Source organism: Ursus arctos, unplaced genomic scaffold (assembly GCF_023065955.2).
Source record: "Ursus arctos isolate Adak ecotype North America unplaced genomic scaffold, UrsArc2.0 scaffold_86, whole genome shotgun sequence".
Taxonomy (NCBI): Eukaryota; Metazoa; Chordata; class Mammalia; order Carnivora; family Ursidae; genus Ursus; species Ursus arctos.
The window spans coordinates 113,733-140,083 of NW_026623107.1; the positions used below are offsets into that span (position 1 = coordinate 113,733).

The following is a 26,351-nucleotide window of genomic DNA, read 5'->3' on the forward strand; positions in this document are numbered from 1 at the left end:
TGCCTGGATGGCTCAGTTAGTTGAGCATCCAACTCCTGATTTTGGCTTCGGTCATGATGTCAGGGTTGTGGGATCAAGCCCTGAATGGGACTCCACACTGGGCAGAGAGTCTGCAAGAGATTCTCTCACTTTCCTTCTCCCTCTCCCCGCCCCCTCGCACTCGTATGCCCTCCCCCACACACACTCTCTCTCTCTCAATAAAAAATAAGTAAATATATACATACATATATACATAAATAAAATCTTTTAAAATTATTCATGTTTATTGGCCATTTGCATATTTTTATTTTGTGAATGATTCTTTTATCTATTTTTCTTTTTTTTTTAAGATTTTTTTTTTAATTTATTTATTCGACAGAGATAGAGACAGCCAGCGAGAGAGGGAACACAAACAGGGGGAGTGGGAGAGGAAGAAGCAGGCTCATAGCAGAAGAGCCTGATGTGGGGCTTGATCCTAGAACGCCGGGATCACGCCCTGAGCCGAAGGCAGACGCTTAACTGCTGTGCCACCCAGGCGCCCCTTTTATCTATTTTTCTATTCTTATATTTTGTCTGTATATGTCAAAGATATAGTTAATGTTTAATTTAAAACTAACCAGTCCCATGAATGTTTTCCTTTAAGGGTTCTTTCATTGCTTTTATACTTAGAAAATTCTTCCTTAAATTAGATAAATATTTATTCAAATTTTCTTTAAGGTTTTCCTTAAGATTTTGGTATATGTTTCAAAGTAAAGATAAAAAATATTTTTTCCAAATGTTTTGGCAGTCATCTCAGTATCGTTTATGGAATGGTCTTTCCTTTCTCTACTGATTAGAAAAGCCATTTACAAAATATGCTAAATCCTTGCCCACATTAGTGTTTTTGGATTTTCTGTTTTGTTCTATGGATTTTGTCTATTATTGTATCATACAGTTTAACTATTTAATATGTAATTATAACATGTATTAATAGTCTCTTTTTTGTTATTAAATTTTTTCCTAATCTCATGTTTTTATTCTTCTGGAACTTTTTCAAGTTCCAAAACAGATCTCTTGAGAAATTGAAATGTCATTGTGTTTTTTTACTTTTTTTTTTTTAACCATTGTTAGTCTTACTAGCCAGGAAAATGGTTTATCTTGCCTTTTATTCAATTTCTTTTAATGATCCTCATTAAAATTTTGTAGTTTCCTGCATATACTCTCTGTATATTTTCGTTAGGTTGATTCCTTGATGTTTGTATACTTGTCACCGTTACGGATGAATTTTTTCCATTAATTTTGGGGTTTTTATGTATGTTTAAAAACCAGAGGATCTTATAATTTTTTTATCAGACACCTAGTGAACTCCTTTATTTGTTTTCATTTAGTTACCTTGGGTTTTCTAGGTAGACAAAGGAATCTTCTGCCAAGAATAAACTTGTCTTTCCTGTCAGTAGACCTCTATTTTCTGTTTCTTTTCATAGTTAACTAGCTAAAATTTTGCTTCTTTGTAAGAATTTAACAGTTATTTACAATAGAGGAGAACAGTCTCCTCATATCTGTGTTGGTAATAGAAGAGCTGTAATAAAGTAACAACTCCAGGAAGTGTTGTATAACCGTAAGAATATAAGGAAGTAGCACCCTTCTTAAAACAACTTTTGTGTTGTTACAAAGAACATTGGTTGTGGTGTGATGCTGCCCTCAAGTGGCTCTATCAAATATGGGTGGTTGGAAAACAAGACCTCATAATTCCTTGGACTTGCAGAAATACTAGGATGAGCCTGTAGGAAGGGAAGATGGCTGGAGGACCTGTGTTTGGAAGTGGAAGGTGGAGACAGGGATATAAAGAAATGCTGTTTGGGTTTTTACTATTAATATGAGTTCATTAATACTTTCAGAGTGGATGTACAGATAACCATCTTTAATTGTCCCACGTGAGCCCTGTTTAGATATGGAATTGATTGGCTACCTCTCTTTGGTATATAAAAGAACTATGCCAAATTTGTCACGGGAAGCTCTTGGCCACAAAATTATCAGGAACTTAGCAGGTTCAGATGAGTAATCTCTTAGGAGGCTAGTTTATGGAACAAGTTCTCATTTAGCATTTCAAGGTAGCACCAGGCAAAGGGATGTTTCCTGGTTGCCTGCTGAACACCACATATTTATTAAACATATGCATACCAATGGTGTAATTGGTCATGGAAGACATCACTCCATACTATTCCTCTCTCATGTCATTTTAAATTTACTTAACTGAAAGGTCACTACCCAGAACAAGAAACTGTTGCTCCCTCTTCAATGTAGATTTCACTTTGGAGAGTTTGGCTTTCTGAGCATTTCCTCATCTGAACTTATATTTTCCTTTTTTTTCCACTCAGGAGCTTATTGAAGAATGGGAGCAGGTTTTATGTTCCCTCCCTTGGCTCAGAAACTGTTAAAGCCCTGACACAGTTGGCTAAGATTCTAAAGTAACATGAACATAGGGTGGGGGGAGACAGGAGAAATTTATTCCAGCAATTAACTGTTAGCAGTAGTGTTTCCTGATATATAAGATATATCACACTTCTCAAGTAGATACTTTGCCATATAACTTTTATTGTGATCAATTTTACAATGAAAGTTTTATTTCTATTTTACAATAGATACAATTTTTTTATCATGACAATGGTAGCATCTGAATTGATCTCATTTGTAGGTTTTGTAGACCTTTTCCTTCCCCTACATCTCAGAGTCTCTAGGGATGAATTAGAGACTTTAAGAGGCAAAATGATGCAGAGAAAAGACTAGGTTCCATAAAAGTCAAATGCTTTTATATCTTTACAACTTTGCTTAGGCTACCCCTGGTTGTTTTGAAGCAAAAGACTGCAAGATATTTTCCTCCCTTGATTAAACTAATCTTTGTTGAAAAGAAAATGAGCCATTATAACTTTTTCAGGACATTTGGTTACTAGTCAGTGTACTAAGTAATACTAAAATTTATTGAGCTTTTACATATATGCTAATTCTATGCTGCATACATTATATGCGCAATGCGACGAAGAACTAAAGAATTTAAAGTGTGTTTGAGTGGCTGACTGCAGTAACTGTCTAGATCCCTTTGTGTAACTTTTAGATTTTTTCTTATTCCTTTATGTTTCTTTTTTTTTTCAGATTTGTCTATTGATGAAGAAATACTTTTTTTAAATAACTTGATGACCTATAAAAGTCAGCTACCAACTTCTCATACTTTGTTGAGTAGGCTAAAACTATTTTTGGTAAAAGACCCCATTTTAGATTTCAAAGAACAGATCTTCACAGAAGCTAATTTCTTCAGGTACTTAATTGTCTGATGTAAATATTTCTAAAGGAGAACGTATTCTTCGTATGCTCACAAGTCTAGATGTTATCAATAATAATATATTATCATTGCTTTACATCAATTCCAGTTTTAATCATTGTATTAAATTATTATTTAATTTGATTTGCTACATTTAGTATGTACCTTGCTTTTAGTAAACACTAATTTAGTGTTTTATTTTTTGTTAAGGGAATGTTTCTCTTTTCAAGGAGATTTGAAAGATCTAGTAAAAGAAGATTTTTACATGGATAAAGAGAACTTTTGTCAGGAAAAGCTAGAAGATACGGTAGGTTTAAATGAAACTGTAATACTTTCAGTAATATCTTTATTAAAGTTAGTAATATAATTACACCCCATAATTTGCTTAATTAAAAAAATAAATAATTGAGATAAATTGCTTTAAACTGTTCTTTCAGAGAATCCTGTTGTCATTAGAGCTCAAATAATATAATTTTAGTAATATGTATTGGCCATCTACTCTTGTCAAGTTAAAAAAGACTTGGTAATGGGTTGACTATATCAATAGTGAAGTCAAATTTACTTTAAGGTAGTCATTCTAAACCTTTGCTACACATTGGAATTATTTGGAGAGTTTTAATAAAATACTGAAGCCTGGGTCCTACTCAGATGTATTCTGATTGAACTGGTCTGTTGTACAGCCCAGGTATAGTGAATTTTAAAACGTCTCTTAATGATTTTAATTAATGTACCTGGTATAGGACATTAAGTGCTCATATTCTAATTAAAAAATTGGAAACCAGAGCTAGAAATGTTGATTTTGATTTGTGAGTTATACACAAAACAGCACTTACACTATGTAAGAGAAGGGATCTCGCTGAAGTAGTAAGAAAAAAGATGGTCCAAGATTTCATTTTAGGTGCTGCCAGTGGTTAATAAGGAAGATAGCACCTTCACATATTAAAGATCAAATTCGTCAAAGGAGCCCCCCTTTTTTAGCATACAGTTCCAATAGTACACGAAATAATTATTATGATATTAGTATGTAAAGAATTTTACCAGTTGAGAGTGCAAGTAACTTTTTGCAATTTAACAAATTCAAAAAACTAGGCCCACATAGATTAGATGCATTTACAAAGTTACTTTAAACATTTTTTTGAAACAACTGAAAATATTTCATATTTGGGGCTTTTCTTAAAACATTCAAAGGAAATAGAGTTGTAGTATAGATAAAGATACAGATATAGATATCTTAAGGCATTTAAAGGGTCTCCTTACAATTAAAAATTTTAACACACGTGGTGACAATATTAATTCACTAATTAGCCCTTTTCTCTAGTCCCCCTCTCCCTCACCCATTAGCTCTGAGCATTGTGCACATAGAATCTAGTTCTGTAGGAATGAAAGAGAAGCATATTTAATGAGTGTAGTGAAGATCCATTCCATTTCATCTACCCTTTTTACTTCTCCCCATTCGCCATCTCTCATCTATTGCAGTGATTATTTTTAATTCAGAAGTTAAACAATTTGTTATTACCCCAAAAGATTTCTGCATCAAGGGCACTGTACACCACTAATGTAATCAGTGGCCATAAAGGACATTACTCAGAACATTGCTTGTAATATATTTTTGGCTACTACACCTCTGTTTTTTAAAATGTTTTCATAACATTAAAAATTTTGAATGTTTAGCTTAAAATTTGATACACTAATTAAACAAATTTTATCTGTTTATGAGTCCAGAAATATTTATCTGGAAAACCTCCCTAAAAGCTTCTTTTACTTAAACTATTTCAGCCATCAATTTTGCCTGAGTGTGAATTCTTAATACCTACAAACCTCAAACAAGAAGTTGATATTCCATCACTCACCGAACTGAAGGAATCCTTAAACTTAATGCCAGAAATAATAAATTATGCAGATGAAAATGAAAAGCTTTTCAAAATAGGTGAGAATAAATTCAAAAATCTATTATTTGTAAAAACTACTTAATAATGTTTGTTATAAAAATATGTTGATTAAACTGTTTTCTGAACCTCCAAGTTTTTAAGAAGTGTTCTTCAGGTTCCGTGGTAAAATCTCAGAATTATTGTTGATAAGACTCTTTTCTCCTTGTCTTTCTCTTTATAATTTAACATATATATGTGTGTGTGTGTGTGTGTGTGTGTGTGTGTGTGTGTGTGTGTTAACTTATATAACAGCAAACTTACACATCTCTGAAATCAACCATTTCAAGATAATTATACAGATAAAGCTAAATCGCCTATGACTATACTAATTTTTTAAAGTTGTTTTCTTATAAACGACGACAAAGCACTAACAACTTCTGTGCTGACTTTAGTTAGATATGGAGAAGCTCAGTGAGGTTATGATTCATGGAATCAGATGACTGAGAGAATCATAACCTAAATTGTATATTCTTTTATCCCAGTTAGACTTAGTAAATATTATTGAATTCTTTCTAATGACAATTTAAGCTCAAATATTTAGCTACCCTTTTATAAATTCCAGTTGAAATCATCAAAGATATATAATATTAGGGAGGAGTGAAGGGTGATTTATGATATCCATTGAGAACAGGGATGCTTGCCATTACTAGACCACAAACTTGAAGGAATTCTTGTAGACAAGACTAAATCAAGTGAATTACTGATTAGCCTACAAGTCAAAGCAAAGGAATGAAAAGTCAACCTGAGTAAGATCAAATTCATACCAGAACTTGAAAATATAGCAGAGCTTAAAACTGCAGGTTGACCTATTGGCTTATTAGCAGGACTATTATAAAGGACATGAATGCTATTGTAAAGGACAGTTGACTTTACTGAAGGACTGTGGTGGTACACGCCCAGGCTTCAGTTGGCTCTGATGGTATACTAAGTAAAACAGTCATTGCCACAGAGGAACGGACAACATTACAAAAAAACTGAGATAGTAGTACTTATGCTGATAGTAGACTTTCTTATTTTTCTTTTCAGAACTTACTACCAAGCATGGAATTGACATTGAGGATATAAAATGCAGCTCCACAGAGATTTTGGCCATTCAAAGCCATTGTGAACCAGAATACAGTGAACCAGGTAGAAATTTTGGACGAAACATTGAGTTTATCAGTGGTTAATATATCTGATGTAAAAGTACAATACATTCACATGTAAGGTCTACTAGAAGACAGTTTTCATGTTTAAAATTTGATTATTGCAATCCAAGTTGTCATTTTTTCTCTTATCTGTCCATTTACATTTGTTACTATCACTAACTCATTATCCTTCTAGCATCAAAACTGAATAATATACAGAGGTTACAAAGATTGAGGAAGAGGAATGGAGGAAATAGCATTAATATTAAAATCAGAAATCTTATATTAGAGTTCAGTAAATAAAATTTTATATTTTATCTCAGTATTAGTGATCTCGCTGACCCTTGTTACACTTTTGTAAATTTAACTTTTTAATCACCCAAAGCAATCCTATCATTACTATTACTATTATTATCATACCAGCTTTGGACTCTGAATCATCTTTTGTTCCAATGTAATGCCAAGTTGCGTTGCTTCTTAACTATGTTGATGATACTATTATTTAGTTACATGTTTTTTATTGGTTTATTTATTTATTTATTTATTTATTTATTTATTTTAGTGGGTATGGGGAAAGGTAGGCAGAGGGAGAGGGAGAGAGAGAATCTTAAACAGGCTCCAACACCCAGTGTGGAACCTAATCTCGCAACGCTGAGATCATGACCTAAGCCAAAATCAAGAGTCAGACACTTAACCAACTGAGCCAGCCAGGTGCTCCTTTAGTTACATTTATAATTGAATCACATTAATCATCTATTTGGAAGTTTATTGCTTTATTTATGAAAGTGATAGGAACACACTGACTACTTCTGAATAGTCATACCAGACTGACTGAGTTTCAGTTTCTCAAGCCCACCCTATAAATATGTAACTGCTGGGCCACCCAGACTCCAGACTTACTAAGGTGAAGACTTAGTCTCCATTAATACTATTTACTTAACATCACCAATATTTAGTATGAAGATGAAAATAGTACTGTCTCCTAAGTACTGACAACATAAGTTGTCAGAATTGAAAGCATTATTACACATAAAACTCTTAGAATTTATCTCATACAGTAAACAATAAAGTTTAGTTGTCAGTGTATTTTTTTAAAATCACCACTATCACTGTTGAGATAGCATGTGATATATGTGTAATTCCTTATAGATGGAAATTTAAAACTGTTATTTTGTATTTCAAGTAACCCAAATGTCTTTTTACTGAAAATTTTTGTTATAACAGAATGATCAGCATCAGAGTTACTTACAAAAAGTTCTAAACTATACTTAATTTTATTCAATGTTTATGTAATTAATTATTTTTTAAACTTTTTGTATTCTAGTAGAGTTAGAAATGCCATTAACTCATCTACATCGAACAAACCAACATTCTTCCATGACTTCATTATGTACAGGACTTCAGACATTTCCATTTTCTCCTGTTTGTAAAATGTAAGTAAAGATTATAGCTAGAACTTAAATTGCAATTCAGAATAATCAGTCCTTAGTTAAATCCCTCCATATAAAGGCAATTTTCAAGATACCTCTGTGAAAAAAATGTTAGAAAGGATAGTGTCTATAGTAAGCAAATAGAGAGAATATATGAATATATATGTACATACTTTAAAAAATTTTTAATACTATTTTTAATTTAAATTCAATTAATTAACATATAGCATATTATTAGTTTCAGAGATAGAGGTCAGTGATTCATCAGTCTTACATAATTCACAGTGCTCATTATATCATGTGCTCTCCTTAATGTCCAGCACCCAGCCTCCCCATCCCCTCACCCCCCCCCCCCCTCCAGTAACCCTCAGTTTGTTTCCTGTGATTAAGAGTTTCTTATGGTTTGTCTCCTTCTCTAATTTCATCTTGTTTTATTTTTCCCTCCCTTTCCCTATGCTCTCCTCTGTTTTGTTTCTTAAATTCCACATAGGAGTGAAATCATATGATAATTCTTTCTCTGCTTGACTTATTTCACTTAGCATAATGCCCTCTAGTTCCATGCACATCATTGCAAATGATAAGATTTCATTTTTTGATGGCTGAGTAGTATTCCATTGTATATTTATACCACATCTTTATCCATTCATCTGTCAATGGACATCTGGGCTCTTTCCATAGTTTGGCTATTGTGGACACTGCTGCTATAAACATTGGGGTGCACATGCCCCTTCGGATCACTACATTTGTATCTTTGGGGTAAATACCCACTAGTGCAATTGCTGGGTCGTAGGGTATCTCTATTTTCAACTTTTTGAGGAACCTCCATACTGTTTTCCAGAGTGGCTGTACCAGTTTGCATTCCTACCAACAGTGTGAGAAGGGTTCCCCTTTCTCTGCATCCTTGCCAACATCTGTTATTGATTTTAGCCGTTTTAACCAGTGTGAGGTGGTATCTCATTATGGTTTTGATTTGTATTTCCCTGATGCTGAGTGATGTTGAGCATCTTTTCACATGTCTGTTGGCCATTTGTACATACTTGTTTTTATATTTATAGAATATTTTTAGAAAGACACATAAGAATCAGGTAGCTTTGGTTGTGTCTGGAAGGGGGCTGGGTAACGTGGCAATATGGAAGCTAGTAAGTGATAGAGCCAGGTTCTTTTATATTTTTAGTATTTTTATGTGAACATATTACCATTAAAAATAAACAGCTTGAAAAATTGTAAAGATTCTGGCACTAGAAGAATTTTTTTAGGGTATTGCCATTGGATACCTGCTAATGGTATGCCTCTATTGGCACTCTGCTACGAAAGACAGTGTAGTAGTATATTCATTTGCTCAGGCTGCCTTAACAAATACCATAGACTGAATGGCTTAAACACCCAGTCTATGGTAAATAAATTTAAATTTATTTAGTCACAGTCTGGAGGCTAGAAGTCTCAGGTTAAGATATTAGCAGGGTTGAATTCATTATGAGATGTCTTTTCTTGGCTTCATCTTAGGTAACTGTCTTCTACCTTTCTCTTCTTTTTTTAAAAAAAGATTTTATTTATTTATTTGAGCTTTTATTTTTTTCTTTTTCTTTTTAAAATTTTTTGGTTTAAATTCAATTAATTAACATACAATGTATTATTAGTTTCAGAGGTAGAGGTCAGTGATTCATCAGTCTTATATAACACCCAGTGCTCATTACAGCACATGCCCTCTTTAATGTCCATCACCCAGTTATCCCGCCCCTATGCCCCCTTCCCCCCAGCAATCCTCAGCTTGTTTCCTATGATTAAGAGTTTCTTATGGTTTTTCTCCCTCTCTGATTTTGTCTTGTTTTATTTTTTCCTCTCTTCCCCTATAATCCTGTTTTGTTTCTTAAATTCCACGTAGGAGTGAAATCATATGATATTTATCTTTTTCTGATTGACTTATTTCACTTAGCATAATGCCCTCTAGTTCCATCCATGCATTGCGAATGGCAAGATTTCATATTTTGATGGCTGAGTAGTATTCCATTGTGTGTATGTATGTGTGTGTATATATATATCTCTTCTTTTTTCCCCAGTTATCTCAGATGTCATAGTTTATTTAATTTATTTCTTTTTCTTTTTTCTTTTTTTTTTTTTACTTTCATTTCTTTTTTTTTTTATTATGTTCAGTTAGCCAACATATAGTACATCATTAGTTTTTGATGTAGTGTTCAGTGATTCATTGCCTAATTTCTTGGCATATAGTTGTTCATAACATGTTCTTATAATTGTTTGTATTTCTTTGGTGTTCCTTGTGATCTCTCCTCTTTCATTCATGATTTTATTTATTTGGGTCCTTTCTCTTTTCTTTTGATAAGTCTGGCCAGGGGTTTATTAATCTTATTAATTCTTTCAAAGAGCCAGCTCCTAGTTTCATTCATCTGTTCTACTGTTCTTTTGGTTTCTATTTCATTGATTTCTGCTCTAATCTTTATTCTCTTCTCCTGCTGGGTTTAGGCTTTATTTGCTGTTCTTTCTCCAGCTCCTTTAGGGCGTAAGGTTAGGTCGTATATTTGATACCTTTCTTGCTTCTTGAGAAAGGCTTGTATTGCTATATACTTCCCTCTTAAGACCGCCTTTACTGCATCCTTTTGAACAGTTGTGTTTTCATTTTCATGTTTCCATGAATTTTTTAAATTCTTCTTTAATTTCCTAGTTGACCCATTCATTCTTTAGTAGGATGCTCTTTAGCCTCTGTGTATTTGAGTTCTTTCCTTCCTCTCGTGATTGAGTTCAAGTTTCAAAGCATTGTGGTCTGCAAATATGCAGGGAATGATCCCAATCTTTTGGTACTGGTTGAGACTTGATTTGTGACCAAGTATGTGATCTATTCTGAAGAATGTTCCATGTGCATTCAAGAAGAACGTGTATTCTGTTGCTTTAAGGTGGAATGCTCTGAATATATCTGCAAAGTCCATCTGGTCCAATATGTCATTCAAAGTCCTTGTTTCCTTGTTGATCTTCTGCTTAGATGATCTGTCCATTGCATGAGAGAGGTGTTAAAGTCCCCTATAATTATTGTATTATTATCAATGTGTTTCTTTAATTTTGTTATTAGTTGGTTTATATAATTGGCTGCTTCCATGTTAGGGGCATAAATACTTACAACTGTTAGATCTTCTTGTTGGATAGACCCTTTAATTATGATATAGTGTCCTTCCTCATCTCTTATTACAGTCTTTGGTTTACAATTTAATATGCCTGATATAAGGATTGCCACTCCAGCTTTCTTTTGATGTTCATTAACATGATAAATGGTTTTCCACCCCCTCAGTTTCAATCTGGAGGTGTCTTTGGGTCTAAAATGGGTCTCTTGCAGACAGCATGTTAATGTGTCTTGCTTTTTTATCCAATCTGATACCCTATGTCTTTTGATTGGGGCATTTAGCTTATTTACATTCAGAGAAACTATTGAAAGATATGAGTTTAGTGCCATTGTATTACCTGTAAAGTCACTGTTTCTGTATATTGTCTTTGTTCCTTTCTGGTCTATATTACTTTTGGGCTCTCTCTTTGCTTAAAGGATCCCTTTTAATATTTCTTGTAGGGTTGGTTTAGTGATCACAAATTCTTTTAGTTTCTGTTTGTCCTAGAAGCTCCTCATCTCTCCCTCTATTTTGAATGAAAGCCTAGCTGGATAAAGTATTCTTGGCTGCATATTTTTCTCATTTAGCACCCTGAATATATCATGCCAGTCCTTTCTGGCCTGCCAAGTCTCTGCGAATAGGTCTGCTGCCAGTCTAATGTTTCTGCCCTTGTAGCTGTGGACCTCTTGTCCAGAGCTGCTTTCAGGATCTTTCTCTTTGTCTCTGAGATTTGCAAGTTTCACTATTGTATGTTGGGGTGTTGACCAATTTTTATTGATTTTGAGGGAGGTTCTTGTGCCTCCTCAACTTGAATGCCTGTTTCCTTGCCCAGATTAGGGAAGTTCTCCACTATAATTTGCTCTAATATACCTTCCCCCTTTCTGTCTTTCCTCTTCTTCTGGGATCCCAATTATTCTAATATTGTTTTGCTTTATGGTATCACTTATCTCTCAGATTCTCCCCTCATGATCCAGTAGTTGTTTATCTCTCTTTTTCTCCACTTCTTCATTCTCCATCATTTTGTCTTCTATATCACTAATTCTCTTTTTTGCCTCATTTATCCTAGCAGTTACAGCCTCCATTTTTGGTTGCATTCATTAATAGCCTTTTGATTTCAACTTGATTCGATTTTAGTTCTTTCTCTTCTTACAGTCTTTCCTCCATGCATGTCTGCGTCCTAATTTCTTATTCATATTGGATTAGCACCCATCTTAACCACCCCATTTTAACTTAATTGCCTCTTTAAAGGCCCTCTCTCCAAATGTAGTCACATTCGGAGGCACTGAGAGTTAGGGCTTCAATATATGATTGAAATTTAGCCCATAAAAAGTAGTTAAGTGCCCTGAACTATAGCCAGATTGTCTGGCTGTATCACTTACTAGCTCAGACCTTAATTGCCCTGTGCCTCAGTTTCCTTATCTGTAATATTGGGATATTAACAGTATATACCTTTTAGGATTGTTATAGGTCTTCTAAAAGATTGTCATAGCTCTCTGACCAGGAATAGCCAAGGATCACAGGGCAGTGTGGATAGCGTCCATCAATAGATTTGTCTATCAAATTACTTTCCTAGGAGTACTAGGAATCACATCCCATCTCTAACAGAGGACATCCTCTGACCTTGTTTACCTCTGTCAATGTGGTATTGGTGTTGGGGGAACTAGACATGTAGAACCAAGTATTGATCCACAAATCTGTTCAATACCCCATTGTCACTGCACAGAATGGTCTGTAATCTCAGAATTGATATTGCAAGGCTGGATCATTGTATTCTAGTTTGAGGCAAAATTGTATAGCTTAATGGCCCAGCAACTTTGCCCTCCGGTGGAATCTGAGATAGCTTTGGTTGCTATCTTCTACCATGTGGCATACATGTAACTTAATGTGTCCTAAGTTAGATTAGTCTGCTATCCTGGAATTGTCATTCCATTCCCGTGCTCTTACACCAGTTACAAAACTAGGAGCATAACCAGCACAGCTCTTTCTTCCCCACTGTAGTCCTGAAACTAAATGAGTCCTAAAATAATACATTTTCAGGAAAATTACAAGAAAGTCTACAAGTCTCTAATGAATTGTTCCCAGAATGGGTGTTGTGGGAGCTGAGTACTGAGTTTTGAGTTTTTAGCTATGATTGGCTGATCTGTCAAATGAGAATTCTGTTGGATATTTGGGAGCAACTGGAACAACTCATCACTAGCTGCTCAGGTTTCTACTAATGATCTCAGGAAGGTGTCACAGCACACAATGGAGGAGCCTGGTATTGAGGGCCCCAGTTACCTTCATCTTCTGGCAAAGAATTGTGTCATTTGGGGAATAAATCTGTGATATACAAAACTCTACCATGAACCAGAACTGCCCATATCAGATATGAACTCTAAAAAATCTCATGGAACAAATACAGAAACTACTTATAATTTGTTTAAATACTTTTAGTCCCTTTGCTGAGGGGCAGATGTTTATTTGCAGGACCTGTACTGTCTTTTCTAGTGCTCTTTTACTCCATATACCCTAATCCATCTGTTAAGGCAGATTTGCAATCAGAAACAGAAACTAGCAGAAATTAGTACAATCTTGAATTTCAATCTGATATTACAAGCATTTACTTAACTATCATAAACTCCTGTTAATCACACAAGTGATATATCTACTTATTGTTGTAACTCAACTATCTAATTAGAATTTATGAAACTTAAGTCTTATTTATGTATTATGATTTGGCTAAGTTAGAACAAAAAAGCATTTTAAAATTAGCCAAATGTTCTAGGGCCATCTAAAACAACTTAAAGAGGTCATCTCATCACTGCTATATTCATTAGCAAGAGGTAAATCACTTCTGTTTGGTTTATGAATATGAACACCTTAAAATTCCTATCTTAAAAATGGATTTTCACCTCAACTGTGAATCTAAAAGGAAAGAAAAAAATGTTAAAATAAAAAAACAACAGAAGGGAAAAATAATATGTAATGTTACTGTACTCTTAATTTGCTTTTATGTCCCCAATTACTTTTATTTCAGAACACAACATTTTGGCTGGAAATATATCCAGTTAACAAATATTTTGGGTACTTACCACATGTCAAACTCTGCTAGATTTTATGGAGCTAAAAAGAAAAGCCTGTGTAGCACCAGACTTTGTTTCTACACTGATTACTGAATTGTGAACATATTTTTATATATGACCTAAGAATATATCAAATTCAGACATGTCTTCAGAAAGTTCCATTAAGATTAAGAGTATTTGTTTATATTATGGCCTCCTATTGGACTTGGCTTGCCTTCCTTTTGCTTTAAAGTAATTGCCTATAATCTGAGGTGTCTGCTTGTCAAAGAAATCTTGGTAAGGTTCAAGAATTATCTAGAATCTCACAGTTTGCCCCCTCTTCCTAGATTTTGGGTTATGTAGGTAAATTGGATAGCTTAGACATAAAACAGCTTTCTGCTGCCTAGGACTGTGAACTCAACTAGCAGTACTTATAAGTAGCATGCTCACATATGTTCTATATGAACAGAGAAACAGAATACAATTAATTCTTGCCTTGGAATGAGAGGTTTGGGGGCATAGATTAAGGGGTTTGTGGATTAATGTTATCTTCTCTATCAAGGCTAGTAACTTCATAGCTACTGATAAGCTGTGATTTACACTAATTGTCATGCATCTTTCTTCCTTTCTCTTCCTAGCACCTCAAAACACACAAACAGACATACATCACTCATTCACACACCCACTAAGATTGAAGGACCTGAACTAAATTTTAGCGCTAAACTCTTACCTTCCTAAGAAAGTAGAGCAGACAGAACTTTTTCATAATTCTGACCCTCAGCCAGTAGAGGCTCCAGAATTTGTTTAGAATGGACTTGGGGGACAGCAATTTTGTAAAAAATTTGTGTTAAAGCGACTGTTTTGTATGGAAAGCACATTAATTTTACTTAAATTATATTTTTAATTTAAAAAATAACCAGTATAACCAGTGGCTTATAGGGTTGATGTTGGCACACTTCATGGAAGGAAGTGCTAAAATCCTCCTGAATCAGCCTCCTTTGGCTCCAGGTTTCGTTGAGGGACAGAGAGGTAGGAATTAAGGTATAGGCAAGCAGGAGCAATTAAGAGGCTAACAAATTGCCAAAACTTCCAAGGGGAGGAAAATTAAGTGTATGAAATTTGGTCTATGAAACTCTCTACTTCAGTTTACACATTTATAGAGTAAATTTTTCACTTGCTTTTGAATGTAAAAAAATACTTAGAAAAATAATTTTCTTAAAATAAAATTTTATTACATGATGTGATGAGCACTGGGTGTTATATGCAACTAATGAATCACTGAACGCTACATCAAAAACTAATGATGTACTACTATATGTTGACTAATTGAATTTAAATTTTTAAAAAAGAAGAAAATAATAAAATTTTATTATACAAGAAGTCTCAATATTATTAATATATTAGGCTTTAACTCCTCTTTTTCAGTAGTTTGCTTACCGCTGAGGAATCAGTTAGCAAAAACTGGATGGTGTGGCAGTTAGAAAGCTGCAGAAGCTCATTGAAACCATTTTTGCTCACAGGTAAAGATTAATTGATTTTGAAGGCTAAACAAAAAGTAAAGGTGAGAAGGTATAATTAGTAGAAATGTATTGTCAGCTTTATTATTTTTTTATTATTGTTACTGTCATTATAAAAAACACAGTTCCAAAATTAGGATTTTAGAATTTTTCATCTTAATTTTGGGTTGATGCTTATAATGCAGATAATAATTTGAGTAGTTATGCTATTTCAGTTCCTCCATACATTATGATTTGTTATTATTTAGGTTAAAAGTAATGAGGTGGACATCTCTGTGCCACAATATCTAGGATGATAGTCATCATAAAATCTGATCAAATATATCTTCTAGTTTAGGTTCATATTAATAAAATAGAATTTCAAATTTAATAAATCTAACTTTAATTCTTCAAAATGTTATCAAATGTATTAATTTAGTAATTACTAAAATGTTCAAACAAAATAATGGTTATATCTCCTAGTAAATATTAGAATAATTTTAACTTTATGATATTTCCACAGTTTAAAATAAATCCCTTATGTGACTTCTATTGCTATAATATTCTGGACTTTTACAAGTACTAGTGTCTTGAAGACAAAATACTAGCTATATAACTTCAAATTTCACTTTTTTCCCCAATGTGTGAAAATCTATTTTATAAGGAATTTTCAGTGTGGTTCTGTTTATTTTGTTTTTCATCTCTTTTGCCCTATGAACTGTTTCTATTTGTTTTTGGTTTGTTTTTGTTTTTGTTTTTTAAGTGCCAAGGACTGAAGAGCCCAACAGTCAATATTCTGCTATGGATTTGAAAAAGATATTTTCTATTGAAGAAGAAAGGCTTGTAGTTAATCCTGTAAGCACAGAGTGGTGGGAAAAAGGAAGACTAAATCTGAAAGAGGCAGAAACTTTGGAACATCTGAATACATATTTGTGTCATGATGATCTATCTTCTGATGATACTAAAATGGAGATATTTTTGCCAATAAAAGTGCTTCAATTAGAATGTAAGTATGCAATAGTAAATATCACTTGTGTGAATTTTTCAGAATGAGAAAATGTTAGATACTGGCTTTCCATTAGGTGATTGGGAAATTAAAACTAAATTCCAGCATTCAGTATTAGACCTGGCTCTGTCAGAATTTATAACTTTGAGCTCCACTAAGCCCCATTTTGTTCCTTGAAAAAAATGAGGACGTTTGACTAGCTCATCCTAAAATCCTTTGTTGTTCTAAAATTCTATAGTCTCAGTTTTTAAATTTCTAGCCATTTTCAATTAAAGTGACTTTGTTTGTTTTTATAAATGATTAATTACTAGCCCAGTGTTTATTTACATCAGACTAGACTCAAAGCAGCGCTGTTATTTTTCATCTGACAGGTGAACTCTGGGTGTTTAATTATATCTAGTAACCTCTCCGTAACAGTAGATAATCTTCCTTTGTTTCCAAAGAGTTTACTCAGTTAACATTTTTTACTTATACAATTTAAGGCGGCAAAAATGTGTTTTGAGTATCTATCTTTTGAGTTATTTTGGTTGTTATATATGGCATTATAATAAATGGAACACACTTATTCTGAATTACATCTTTTTGAAGTATATATGGATTGTTTTTATTTTTTTATTTTTTTTTTTAAAGATTTTATTTATTTGACAGAGAGAGAGAGACAGCCAGCGAGAGAGGGAACACAAGCAGGGGGAGTGGGAGAGGAAGAAGCAGCCTCCCAGCAAAGCAGGGAGCCCAATGTGGGGCTCGATCCCAGGACCCTGGGATCATGCCCTGAACCGAAGGCAGACGCTTAACAACTGAGCCACCCAGGCGCCCCTGGATTGTTTTTTAAAGTCAGTTTGTGCAATAGCTTTAGATCTTAAAGAAGTTGGGAAAGTTCACTTTTAGTTTATTATAGACTAAATAAATATATTTAAAAATGCATTTTAGAAATTATTATGTGTGTTGGGAGACTGCTCTAAGGAGATGGGAACTGGGGCAAGAATTGTTATCAGCAAGAGATGTCTCAAAGACAGAAGACAGAGGGCTTTGGTAGAAAGGAAAATAGACTATGTCAAGGAAATGTACACCAGTCTATCTATCCTAAGGCCCAGGTGGGTATTCGGGTAGAAGAAGAATTTTAAAAGAGATTAAGTCAGATTGCTAGATAAAGAAAAGGGAGAGGAAGATTTTATGGGGTCTTCAAATATCCAGAATAATGTATTAAATCTGTAAGACTATGTAAAGTCTTTATTATGATATGTAACTATTTTGAGGTTAAAATAAAACATATAATTCATTTTGACATCTGACAGAATTATGATGATAGTTTAATTATGAAGTTTAAAAAGCAATAACTGAAAAAATAATAAAAAGCAAGAACTATATCAGAAGCTCATTGCCAGGTTGTCAGGATAGGGTTTATTAAACACAGAGAAGTAGAAGAAAATAATCAGAAAAGGGAAATAATAAATAGTTCCTATTTGCCTGCTAAACATACCAGGATATCTCTAGAAAATATCTCAGAGGTTGCTAATTGGTAACCTCTGGTCCTAGTCAGCCCACATATTATTGACCCATATAGTGTTTTAATTAGTTACCAACATTTATAGTTTTGGGGGTTGCAGATAAATGATCTGTATTTTGAGCTTGTTTTTAAAAATTCCAAAAACCAGACCCATACTCTTATATGGCAACAATTTGTTGGAACCAATAGCAGCTCACCACTTTAGACAGGCCATTAATAGCTCACCCACCTCCAGTTCACCATAGTTCCCAGCACTCATAAATTGAAACCAGGTGTTAGTTAGCATTTAGCATTACTCTTGCACTTTTGTCTTACATTTAGTATAGTTAGGAGGGAAGTAAAATGTTTCTTAAACCAGTATCTCTAATAAAAGGAAAAACAAAAAAATTACAGACTACGTTTGGAAGAAAAAACTCAAAATTTATATTCCTAAAGATTATGATTTAAGCACTGGCCATATACTTCATTCATTTACATACCTTATTTATCTGGCTCCTAGACATTTAAGTTTTTCTCAAACATTATAAGGCATAATTTACATAAATAAAATGTACCCATTCTAACTGTACAGTTTTATGCATTGTAACAAATGTGCATACCAATGAAACAACCCCCACAATTAGGATATGGAATATTTTTTATGTGTTTTTATTTAAATTCAATTAATTAACATATAATGTAGTATTGGTTTCAGAGGTACAGGCCTGTGATTTATCAGTCTTATATTATACCCAGTGCTCATTACATCACACGCCCTCCTTAATGTCCATCACCCAGTTACTCCATCCTTCCACCCCCCTCCCCTGCAGCAACCCTCAGTTTGTTTCTTATGATTAAGAGTCTCTTATGGATTGTCTTCCTCTCTGGTTTTGTCTTGTTTTATTTTTAACTCTCTTCCCCTATGATCCTCTGTTTTGTTTCTTAAATTCCACATATCAGTGAGATCATATGATAATTTTCTTTCTCTGATTGACTTATTTTGCTTTGCATAATACCCTCTAGTTCCAGCCATGTCATTGCAAATGGCAAGATTTCATTTTTGATGGCTGCGTAATATTCCGTTCTGTATGCATATATACATATACATATATACATACACATATATACATATATATACATATACCTTATCTTCTTTATCCAAGGATATAGAATATTTCTATCACCAAAAAAGTTCCCTGTGCCCCTTTGCATTCTGTAGTCATTACCATTCCTCTCTTCTTCTAACCTTTACCTCTGATGCCAGGTCAGATCCACTGGTCTACTTTCTGTCACTATGTATTAGTTTGCCTTGTTCTAGAATTTCGTTTATGGAATCATATAGTAACTCTTTTGTGTCAGACTTCTTCCACTCAGCATAACACTTTTGAGATTCATTTATGATGTTATGTGTATGACTAGTTCATTTCTTATTACTGAGGAATTTTTCATATCGGTGTACCCCAGTTTGCTTATCAACTCTCCTGGATTTATTTCCCAGATTTTTACTATTAGGAAAAAATTTTCTATAATATTCGTATAAAAGTCTTTTTGTGGGCATATGTTATCATTTCTCTTGAGTGAATGTCTATGAATATAATTACTGAGTCTTATGGTAGGTATATATTTAACTTCATGAGAAACTGCTAAAGGGGTACCTGGGTGGCTCACTCAGTTAAGTGTCTGCCTTCAGCTCAGGTCATGATCCCAGGGTCCTGGGATCAAGCCCTGCATCAGGCTCCCTGCTCAGTGGGGAGCCTGCTTCTCTCTCTCTGGGAGTGAACTCCGAGAGCTCATGCTGTCTCTCGCTGTCTCTCTCACCTATCTCTGTCTCTGTCTCTTTCTCTCAAATAAATAAATAAAATCTTAAAAAAAAACAAACTACTGAATTGTTTTCCAAAGTGGTTGTACCATTGTGCATTCACATTAGCAATGTGTAAGAGTTCCAGTTACTCTATATCCTTGTCAACAGTTGGTATTGACAGTCTTTAATTTTAGCCATTCTAATGGGTGTGTTGTGGTATCTCATTGCAGTTTTAATTTGTATTTTCTTGATGACTAATGATGATGAACATCATTTTACCTGGTCGTTGGCCATTTGTATATCTTCCCTTAAAAAATATATTATGGGTCGCCTGGGTGACTCAGTTGATTAAGTGTCTGACTCTTGGTTTCGACTCAGGTCATGATCTCATGGGTCATGAGACAGAGCCCCAGGGACCAGGCTGCATGCTGAGCAGGGAGTCTGCTTGAATATTCTCTCCCTCTGCCCCTCCCCCTACTTGCACACACACTCCCTCTCTAAAATAAATAAACCATATATATATATATATATATATATATATATATATATATATATAATAGCTTTATTGAAATATAATTTACATACCATACAATTTATCCATTTAAAGTATACCATTCAATGGTTTTAGTATATTCACAGAATTGTAATCATCACCACAAAAAATTTTAGAACATATTTCTCATCCCCCAAAAGAAATACTGTACCCATTAGGAGTCACTTCCCGTTTTCCCCAGCTATGGAACCACTAATCTATTTTCTGTCTCTATAGATTTTTCTTATAAATGGAATCATACAATATGTGGTCTTTTGTGATTGGCTTCTTTCATTTAGAATGTTTTCAAGATTCATCCATGTTGCAGTATGTACATATCTTATGTGAAGTATTGTTCAAATATTTTGTCAAATTTTAAGTTAGCTTTCTTTTTAAATATGAAGCCAAAAGAGTTCTTTTTGTATATTGGATACAGTCCTTTTTCAAGTATATGTATTGCAAATATATTCTTCTGGTCTGTGGATTGCTTGGTACCTAAGGTTTTGATCTTTAGAGTTAATTACAAGCCTATTGGCAATAAGGCTTTTCTGGAATTCTTTCTTTGCTTGGTAACCTAGCCTCAGGATTAAGAAAAAGAGGTGCTGAATTTTTGCCCTTTTTAAAAATTTATTTTATTCAGGCCAAAACTGATTTTCAAAGCAATAAACAAAGTACTTCTAAGGATCAAACTATATTAATAAGAACTTACAAATAAAAGTTACTCTAATACACTAGTAGAACACTCATTTATGCATGGCAGTCATTTGGATATTTTTATTTTCTGTTTTCAGCATGGCTAGAACATAAAAGTTGTTCCTCACCTATTGTACTTACTAATGAGAAGTCTACAAATGATCATTTATTACTTCCACAAAAGATTTCATCTCCAGCAGAAGAAATACCAGACCTGTGTTTTTCTGATGACAATTCATCTGTTAAACAACCAACAAAAGAAGAAAAACCAAAGAATGATCTAGAACTAGTTTATAGAATAAGCCAAAATAAAGAAAATGAAGATTACTTGGAACTTGACTGTGCAGTACCATCTATTGAATCATCTTCCTCTCCAAAAATTGAAAAACCATCTTTTAAACATGGTAAAAAATGGGAGAATGATTTGGATCTTTTGAGTGACTTTATTATGCTGCGAAATAAATATAAGACTTGCACCTCAAAGACCGAAGTCACAGGAAGTAAAGAAAATGATGGTGGGTAATTTAGCAATATTTTGGCACAGATATGATAGCTTTAGGGACTAAATGTATAATTTATTACAGAAGGTAAGAAAATTTAAAGCTCTTTTGAATAGAATATATTCTTTTTCAAAGTCAAAGAAAACGTTGTTCATGCATGATACTTATTGAGTATGGAGATAGATGTGGCTGTTTAGATAAAGACATAGATATGTATTTTCCAAAAAATTTAAAAGTACATTTGAACTTGTAAGAAAAGCCACTATTTGTAAAACTTGCTTTCTGCAACTTGGCCACAGAGTCAGTATTTCTAACTTTTATTGATCATTCTGCCATTCTTTTTTCTCTTTTAGCTGACAGTTCTCAGTATTACATTTTAATGTGTACTTAAGAACACTTTGCCCATTTGATTACTTATTACTCTTCTTAAATTTACCGAAGAGTTTCTGTGTGAGTTGTAACTGTTTTACGTTCACTACTTATAACCATCAAAGGTAGTACGTGTCATATCATTTCATTTCTGGTAAAGAAACAATAGGTATTCTAGAATATGTTTGACATACGTTACCCAGAAGGATTAAGTACAAAAATAGTTATGTGTGAGAGTTACGGCATAGTTAGGTCTTACAGTCTCATATGTTATTAACATGCAATGCTGCTATTTAGTTAGTAAGCCCATTTGATCTCAAACTAAGCTCCTTCTCAAGCTTAGCCTTTATTAGTAACAGAGGTAATATTTTGGTATATATTTTACTTCTTGCCTTATTTTATAGTTAATTCAGGGGCAAGAAAGAATGTTACAACTTACTAGGCCCCCTCAAAAACTCTAGTAATTAGTATTTAATCCTAGCTATTCCAATTATTTATAGTTAATTAAAAGTATACTTGAAAATAATAACATAATCTTGTTTAGGATATTTTACTCCATTATTTTTCACCATGTATTTAAAACTCATATATTAAAATGTTTTAAGATGGTGTTGTGTTTCTAAAATTACCCTGTAATCATATTATTAATAGATAACATTGCTATCTAGTAAATATAAGTAACTATAAATAAATTAGTTATATATGTATTTGTAATCCTCTACAATACTTACGAAAGAAGGAAGAAACTGACATTTGTTGAATGTTGTATGCAGGGACTAAAATACATATTAGAGATAAAAATGATACCATTGCTGACCTTGAGAAGCTTACAACATGGTAGACTAGGCTTATAGAAAATGCCTGAGAACAGAAGGGTGAGTGGTAAGAACTGACCCAATTAAGAAAGGATGGAGCCAGGGAGGGCTTGGGGCATAGGAAAGAATTAGTAGCAGGAGGAGGGATATGTGGAAAGTCACAGAGAAATGAAATTGAGCTGTTTGGGCCTTTTAGGTATCAGGAACTATACTTAGTGTTTAATCCTTATAACAATATTCAAAATAGGTATGTTTATCTATATTTTACATATGAAGACACTGAAGCTAGTGTCAGAACCTAGACTGAAACAGTGATTCGATGCCAAGATTCTTCCCGTTATTGCCATTCAGCACTGTGCAACATCCATTGACCTGAATAGTTGTTCAATTTAATACTGACGTGTTTCAAGAAAGAACTTTAACAATTGTGATCATATTACATGAAAACATTTTAAGTAAAGCAACATTAAGTTTCCCTGAATAATGCAAATTAATATTTTTTATTAGAATTTCAAGATGAAGAACATTGTTTGACTCTTCAGGAAGAAAGTCCTCCTGTTTGTACTAATAAAGCCATAGAGAAAATAAATCAGGATAAGGGAGTGGATAATGTCATTAAAATTCAAGCGTCAGGTATGCTGTATGCTTTAAAAATACATTCAAATTAAGTAAATTTGAAAGCCCTTTCCTGAGTATCTAGGACATACCTGCTTTTCCATGTAATTTTCTTCACTTGTTTCAGATGTTTCTTCGTTCCATTCCTACTTTTAAGATATTCCCACACCTGAACACCCCATTCACTGCTTCTGCCCCTTTCCATTGCCCTAATCCAGTCCAGTCGCTGTTACTTCTTCCTTCATTTAAACTGCTGCTTCCCTAAATTCATCAGACAGGAAACTGCAGCTACTCAGACTCTTCTGCCCAGTCAGAAAAAATGAACTGCTGTGGCTTACTCCCTCTGTTCTCTTACCCACCCTCAGGGTGATGTTAAAAAAGCTATTATTGTTTCCTATACTGATTAAAATTTTTGCTTCTGCTGTGAAGAAGAATATTCTTTGACTCCTAAAGAATAGCCTGCTTAAGAACATCATGCTCATTATTAAAATCAATAAGGAAATATGACACTCGTTTTTAATATCTTTTCATTTTTTTGGTTTAGTTTTATTTATGACCTTTAGCTGATAATGAAAATCTTAAAGTATTGATATTCTGGTGAAAACTAGAAACAATTTGTCATTGTGGTAAATTTGTTCAGCTTAAGGTTGTAAGCTAATTGTGGAGGGAAAAGAAAAAAAAATATGTGATCTCTTTATATGGCTCTTCACACTTCCATGCCAAGTTAGTTACTGAATAAGTATTTTCTAACAAGCAGGATAACCATAAAATTATACAAATTCTACAGAGGGTTTTTGTTTTGTTTTGTCGTTATTAGTTTATTTAGAATAAATATCCTAAAATGAACCTCTATATAATCTCATGATTTTTAACTCAGAAAATAATTTGGATGTAGTTCAGTCTTCCATGAAGTGACATGTTTAATTGGTTTATCAAAAAGAGCATGCCATCCTTAAAAAACACTATCTTTAATGCTTTTATTTTCACAGACAGCCAGTGCCAAGCATTCTGTCTCCTAGAAGCAGCAGCTACTCCTATCCTAAAAAAACTTGTATGCCTCTGTACTCTGCCTACAGCTAATTGGACATTTGCCACTGTCATTTTTGACCAAACAAGGTTCCTCTTAAAGGAACAAGAAAAAGTAATAAGTGATGCTATTCAGCAAGGTGAGTACAAATAAAAGTCATATTATTTAAAAGGATAAAAATGTATGGGTTGTTGTATCAAATGAGTAAAAATTGAATATAGAAGGTATAGAAATTAGTCATGGATGAAGGCATAACTTTAATTCAGAATATGACACCCATAAACTAATACTGGAGGGTCAGCTAAGTAAGGAGAAAAAGGTAACAAAATCATCGGCATTGCTTCTCAATAATGCTCCTAATTGGCATATATTACTTGACAGATCCTATTGCAAAAACCAAATTAACCCTATTATTGTTAACATCTGAACCACCTAGTTCCCTCCCAAATTAGGGGGAAGGTCAAAAAATAGATTAACTAAAGTCATTCCTGGACTTTTCTTCTGGCCAAGATGGAGTAAGAGGGCCAGAAGGATTTACCCTACTTTCAGGGAAAAAAAAAAGAAAAGATAAAGACAAAATACATGAAACCAGTTAAGATCCTAGGCTTCAGGCAGTGAAACACAGTGATTCTCGAGAGATGGGAAACAAGTAAGGTGAGCCCTACCATTGCCCTAGCTTACTGCCTTGAAAGAGTCGCCAGGCCATAGCACAGGAAGCGGTAGTAGGGGCAGAGCCCAGTGGATGATCTGTGTTGAGGAAACAGAACTCAGAGTCCAGGGAGACCAAGGCAGCTAGAGTTCAAAGGATAGAATATGAGAGAGAGAGCTTCACACAGAGTATTGAGCAGAGTACTGATCAGAGTGTATGTGAGGAAACCACCTGAGGTTGGGGAAGCAAACCATCTGAAAGGATTAGAGGGAGTAGTACTCTGCACTCACACAGGGCAGGGAGTAATGCCTGCTCTGATCAGCTAGATTAGAAAAACTCATAATTTGTGGGACACCTAACATGGTAAAATTCATAATGTCTGGCATCCAGTCAAAGATTATCAGGCATGACAAGGGATAGGAAAACATAACTCATAATAAGAATAATCCATCAAAGCAAACTCAGAACTAACAAAGATGTTAGCAATATTAGAGAAAGGCACTGAAACTTCTTATAACTCTGTTCCATATGTTCAGTAAGTTAGAGACATAAAAAAGACAGAAATGAAAATATGATGTATGAGATGAAAAATGCACTGGCTTAATGGCAGAGTAAATATTGCAGAAGAAAAGATTAGTAGACTTGAAGCCATAGCAATAGAAACTATTCCAAAATAAAACACGGGTAGATAAAATAATCTGAAAAAAAAAAAAAAGAAGAAGAAGAGGAAGAAAGAAAAGAGCATCAGTGTGCTGTGAAACAACTTCAAATAGCCTGACATAATAGTAAGTGAAGTTCTCAAAGGAGAGGCAGAGGGGGGAAAGACACGTTGCATACGGAAAGCAAAGATAAGGATGACGCAATTTCTTGTCAGAAGTAATACAAGTGAAAAAAAAAATTAAAATATTTGAAGAAATAGTGACTGAAAGGAAATATTTGAAGAAATAGTGACGGAAAGGTTTCCAAACTTAGTTAAGAACTACAAACCCACAGATCCAAGAAACTTAGTGAACCCCAAGCATGAGAAGCATAATGAAACTACATCAAGTCATACCATAGTCAAATTGCTCAAAACTGGTAGTAAAGAGAAAATTGTAGGAGCAGCCAGAGGGGGGAAAGACACGTTGCATAAGGAAAGCAAAGATAAGGATGACGCAATTTCTTGTCAGAAGTAATACAAGTGAAAAGACAGTGGAGTAAAATCTTTAAAATACCGAAAGAAGGGGTGCCTGGGTGGCTTAGCCGGTTGAGTAACCGAGTCTTGATTTTAGCTCAGGTCATGATCTCAGGGTCCTGGGATTGAGCCCTGCATCTGGCTCTGCATTTAGCTGGGAGTCTGCTTGAGGTTCCCTCTCTCCCTCTGCCCCTCCCCCACTTTCTCTCTCTCTCTCTCTCTCTCTCTCTCTCTCTTTCTCTCTCTCAAATAAATAAATCTTTAAAAAATAAAATGAATTA

The 26,351-nt window shown here is 34.0% G+C and overlaps 1 protein-coding gene across 1 annotated transcript in view; it reads left to right on the forward strand.

Annotated features, from left to right (window-relative positions):
* The window catches only part of LOC130543197 (protein shortage in chiasmata 1 ortholog-like), a gene marked incomplete at its 3' end in the record, with an annotated part of 42,090 nt that extends 17,704 nt beyond the window's left edge, over window positions 1–24,386 (forward strand). The window contains exons 5-14 of the mRNA XM_057309493.1: window positions 3,109–3,271; window positions 3,485–3,599; window positions 5,051–5,201; window positions 6,229–6,330; window positions 7,654–7,762; window positions 15,333–15,427; window positions 16,167–16,409; window positions 21,020–21,436; window positions 23,122–23,238; window positions 24,210–24,386. Coding sequence (XP_057165476.1) covers window positions 3,109–3,271; window positions 3,485–3,599; window positions 5,051–5,201; window positions 6,229–6,330; window positions 7,654–7,762; window positions 15,333–15,427; window positions 16,167–16,409; window positions 21,020–21,436; window positions 23,122–23,238; window positions 24,210–24,386 — 1,689 coding nt within the window. The remainder of the gene's footprint in view (window positions 1–3,108; window positions 3,272–3,484; window positions 3,600–5,050; window positions 5,202–6,228; window positions 6,331–7,653; window positions 7,763–15,332; window positions 15,428–16,166; window positions 16,410–21,019; window positions 21,437–23,121; window positions 23,239–24,209) is intronic.
* Between the last annotated feature and the right edge of the window lie 1,965 nt (window positions 24,387–26,351).